This window comes from Pimephales promelas, chromosome 6 (genome assembly GCF_988280905.1).
Source record: "Pimephales promelas chromosome 6, fPimPro1.hap1.1, whole genome shotgun sequence".
NCBI lineage: Eukaryota > Metazoa > Chordata > Actinopteri > Cypriniformes > Leuciscidae > Pimephales > Pimephales promelas.
This window is the reverse complement of record NC_142774.1, coordinates 41,845,021-41,850,000: the sequence shown is the minus strand read 5'-3', so window position 1 is coordinate 41,850,000 and position 4,980 is coordinate 41,845,021. Positions and strand designations below refer to the sequence as shown.

General features: G+C 42.3%; 1 protein-coding gene across 1 annotated transcript in view; it reads right to left on the bottom strand.

Moving 5' to 3' along the window:
- The window catches only part of adamts5 (ADAM metallopeptidase with thrombospondin type 1 motif, 5 (aggrecanase-2)), a 20,604-nt gene extending 18,650 nt beyond the window's left edge, over positions 1 to 1,954 (bottom strand). Inside the window, exon 1 of the mRNA XM_039687838.2 lies at positions 1,046 to 1,954. Within this exon, the coding sequence (XP_039543772.2) occupies positions 1,046 to 1,954 (909 nt within the window). The remainder of the gene's footprint in view (positions 1 to 1,045) is intronic.
- Positions 1,955 to 4,980: the final 3,026 nt, after the last annotated feature.

Sequence of the window (4,980 nt, the reverse complement as noted above, 5' to 3'; positions counted from 1 at the left end):
TGTGGTTCATGGCACTCAAATCTGCAGCAACATCCCGCGTAAGGAATGCGCACACGGATCACACACTGCATAACGACACACACTAGTAAGGGGACGCCGAGAACGCCCGCCTAGAAAAACAGCATCAGAGGAAATCATTTTACAGGGAGAGAGACTGGCGTTCCCACATGATCGGATCCAGCTGACCCGGTCACACACACACACACACACACACACTGGGTTTGATGGTATCAGGTTCTTCGAAACACACCATGGTAGCACTATAGTGTAGCATCATCATGGTTTTTCAAGACTTCTATTATGATGTAATACATGTCTTATTCATATCTTAGTATGTCATAAGTTCTATTTTTATGTCATAATTGTGATTGTCATAGTTATGATGTAAAATTCGAAATTATGACTTTTATCAAATTATTTTGATTTATGTCAAAAATGGCGGTGGACTTTATCTATCATAATCTTGACCTTTTATGTCATAATTAAGATTTAGTAAGTCAATTATGACGTAATCTCTTAATTATGACATATTTTCATCTCATAATTTTAACTTTTTGTCATAGTTATGACGTAAAAAGTGGTTTTGACTTTTATCTCATATTTTTGATTTATGTCAAATATGATATTGTGTCATAATTATGAGTTTTTATGTCATATGGCATTCAAGCTACATCATAATTTTGACTTTTTATTTGCTAATTAAGAGTATGTCAATATGTCTTCTTAACTATGTGTCATCATCTCACAACTTCGATTTTTTGTCATAGTTATGATGTAAAAAGGCAAAATTATGATAGCGATTTTGACTTTTATCTCATAATTTTGACTTATGTCAAATATGAGTGTCATAACTATGACAGTCTTACAATATGCTTACTTTCAATATACAGTATTAATATTTTAACTTTTTAAGTCTTATGATTTAACAATGCATATTCTTATGTGGCCGCTTCCATACTCACTCACTCACAGGAGACACTATCCTAGTTTCTAAAGTTCGTTGCGCGTCAGTCAAGCGGCGCGACGCGAATGTTTGAGTTTTTACCTGCCTGGTGAAGAGGATCGCCGCGTCGTGGTGATGCTGATGATCGTCATCCAGCGGGTTCTGCTGGTTCTGCCACTTACAGAAGCTCTTGAGCGTCGCGGCGGCGTTTTTGGACACATCGATGCCCTTCTCGCTCTCGGACAGAACCGCGACTTTAACCACCGACAGGCGGATGGGGTTCTCGATGCTCGCGTGCCCGTAGAGTTTGGACGCGATGGACGCGAGCGTCAACAGGTAATGATGCAGGTCCTTCCCGTACTTCTTCGTCATGGACGCGTCCGCGACCAGCAGCAGCTCCACGTGCCGCGCGCGAGACACGGACCTCCTGCGTCGTGTTAGCGACGCGTCGGGCTTCGTAAACTTTGTCCACCATCTGCGTCCGTGCGCGTTCCCATCGCGTCTCCCTCGAGCGCCGCGCTTTTTATTCCGATCACGCGTGCCGCAGCTGTGCCGGGCGGGCATCTCTTCGAAACTGAAGCGTTCTCGGGTAAAATAGTGGAGAGCGCGCGTTGCGTCGATGTGCACGTCATTCTCGTGGCCCTTCGCGCGGATACGCGGTGTGATTGTGTACCGGGAGTGATCAACCGCGAAAAAGCCATCAAGTCCACCACCGCACAGATTGAACACCGCGAGGGACTCCGCGTTGGAGTTGACGGTGCCGCGGTAAACGCATTCCGGCGCGTTCGCGTTCGACTCAAAGTGATGAGACAGAACCGTCGCGTCCCGCTCCATATCCAGCTGAAAGCGTCGTTCGTCCATGTACAGAAGATACCCGGCTTTTCCTCCCGCGTGATAAATTCGATCCACAGCGCGCACGACGCCGGCAGGTGCGCGGAGAGACGCGTTCGCAGGTGGACGGAACGCGCACGAGCCGTGCAGAGCGCAACACCACAAAACAATCCGCCACATTATTCCATGTAGTTCAGTCTGAAAACTTTTGGAAACATTACAATCCGAAGTGCAGCTCTAAGATGAGGAGTTCCTGCGAGCGGAGGCGCGCGGGACCATTCGTGCCGGCGGCGCGCATCTCACGAGGCACTGGAGGAAACACATGAAGGCACAGAAGCAGCGCGAGCGTGAGTGAACTTGGAGAACAAAACACAAAGTTTCCTCTTAAGAGCACCAGAGACAGAAAGAGAGAGAGAGAGAGAGAGAGAGAGAGAGAGAGAGAGAGAGAGAGAGAGAGAGAGAGAGAGTCCTGCCCCTTTGCGCTCTCCCTCCTCCTCTCATTCTTTACCAACTCTCTCTCTCTCTCTCTCTCTCTCTCTCTCTCTCTCTCTCTCTCTCTCTCTCTCTCTCTCTCAGTTTACAGGTTCATCCCTACTTGTTAGATGCTTGAAAATGTCCTCACACACACACACACACACACACACACACACACACACACACACACACACACACACACACACACACACACACACACACACACTTGTGGCCATTTAGGAGCACTTTTTACGATAAGGTCTTATTGGTTGACATTAATGCATTAGTTATGAACTGACAATGAGCAATAGAATTTACAGCATTTATTTACTGTATTACTATGAATTAGTAGCCTACATGTTGAGATTAACATTAATGAATGCTTTAGAAGTATTTTTCATTGTTTGTTCATGTTAACAATGGTAAAGTGTTTAAGTAAACAAGTCACATTTGTACATGTTTCACTGTGTGTGTGTGTGTGTGTGTGTGTGTGTGTGTGTGTGCAATATTCCATGTCAAAATAAGAATTTTTCATTTTGATTTCATGGTGACTGTAATGATAATTAATAAAGTTGTTTAAACTCTCCTGCATAAAAATGGTTGAGGACTCAAATTGATCTCAAACAGAATCCTATATAAACACACTTGTGATGCTGCTTTTGTTTTGATACAGACGGGTCACATCTCCACTCATCTCTGACTGATGTGTTTGATGATCATCTTCGATTGCTGTTATAATTACTAATTAGCACATTCAGCATCGTCAACACGTGGAGGGAATCCGCTATACTGGGAAACCCTGTTCAATAGTGCATCAACCCCCACAGGCAATGACACACGGGGTATTGTGCACTAGTGAGGGCTTCAGTGTGCACTGCATTATGACATCATCACAACAACAACAACAACAACAACAACACATCTCAACCAGGCTTAAAGACACACTGATAAACATGATGCTCTTCCTGAATAAAACAAATATATGGGTTCAGAAAAATAATCACGTTTTCCCTTTGAATTGTTTATTTGAACAGATGTTTTCAGCATAAAGTCACTTCATTCGTATTATTTTTCTATAGGGATGCACTGGTATAAACCTATAATCGATCATTCTTTATATTTGATTGGCTGATTAATCTAAAACCAAATTTTCATATAATTTTGAGACCCTTGATAACAAAAATAAAAGTCTCAGCATTAAAGGGATAGTTCACTTTGAAATTAATTTTTGGTGTGTTTTATCTTACCTCAAGGGCATCCAAGATGTAGGTGTCTTTGTTTCCACCGTATTTTCAGTTTTGACATTTTTAGGTCAAACCGTTGTTGTCTGTCAGTGCAGATTTAGGGGGTCCACCTCAAAGAGCAGCACAGAGAAGTCCAAATTAAACATGATTTAATGACTCGTAAATGTAATGGCGTAAGACACGAAACGAGTGGTTTGTGTGAGAAAACCAACAGTAAATGTATAGTTTTACCTCTTGTTAACAGCCGTCGAACTGATCTGAATCAGATGTCCAACTGAACCGAACTGAACCGTGTCCTACTTACGCCGGAAGTGATCTCTCGCGCGTCTACGTCACGCATTGTTTACACGGAGATTTCGGAAGTTTTACCTTTCACTAAACATATTTAGATATACGGGGAAACCGCAATGGAAGACGATTTCGATTTATATAAATATATTTAGCCTAGTGAAAGGTAAAACTTCCGAAATCTTCAGATTAAAGTAAGAGGAACTGGGATGCTCACATTACAGCAGTTTTACATACAACAAATTGAAAGCATGTTAATTCTCGCACAGGTTTACATGTTGGAGCATTGAAAGCTTGAGCTTCCTGTAGTTGAGTAGCATTATTTTAATAATTGAATACAGCACTTTGTTCTCCACCAAACTCACACTGATGACCCGAGCGATGAGGTGATGGATAATTTATGGCACATCCAGAATAGAAGAGACTGAGCATGTCCGGTCACGCGCGTGCAATCTGACAGATATCCACAGCAGAATGATGAGGCATTAGGAGAATATTTACGACATCTTCAGGCGGTGTGCGCGCGTGTGTGTGTGTGTGTGTGTGTGTGCCAGCGCTGGGTTCGGGTGTTGTGTAATACGAGTCGCTCTTCGAAATGCGCACGATTTGAGTTGCACACACTTCTCGGTTCTCCTGAACAGTGTGTGTTGACCGAAGCTGAGTCACTTCACTGTGTTTGAGCCGTCAGACACACACACAGAATACCGCGAATATTTACTGGTATGTGCAACTGCAATATCTACAGGAGAATGAAGACATACAGCTCTTCTCACACTCTCTATCTGTGCAACACAAAAGGAGAATGTTCAAGCTATTTAATTATTTTTAGCATTCCTGTCGCTTAAAATATTTTGCATGAACTGATTTAAAACTGTAGTTGAATGCAATGTAAGTCCGAAAAGCGTCTGCTAATGTAAGATGTCTTAATCGGTCACAAGTTTGGAGCAATAAAGCATAAGTCATCTAAAAGTATTATTACTATTATTATAAATCACTGATGCCAATCCTGCTGAATATTATCATCATTACTACCACTTATTATCATTATTATTATGATTACTACCACCAATTCTATTACTATGATTGTCTTAAATCGCCTCTATTTACCTACCTGCATACACCACTAGGCTATATTAATATCTATAGGCTATTTAGCTGTTTTCTCTCTCTTCTGCATGTATACCTGTCATTGATTTCTTA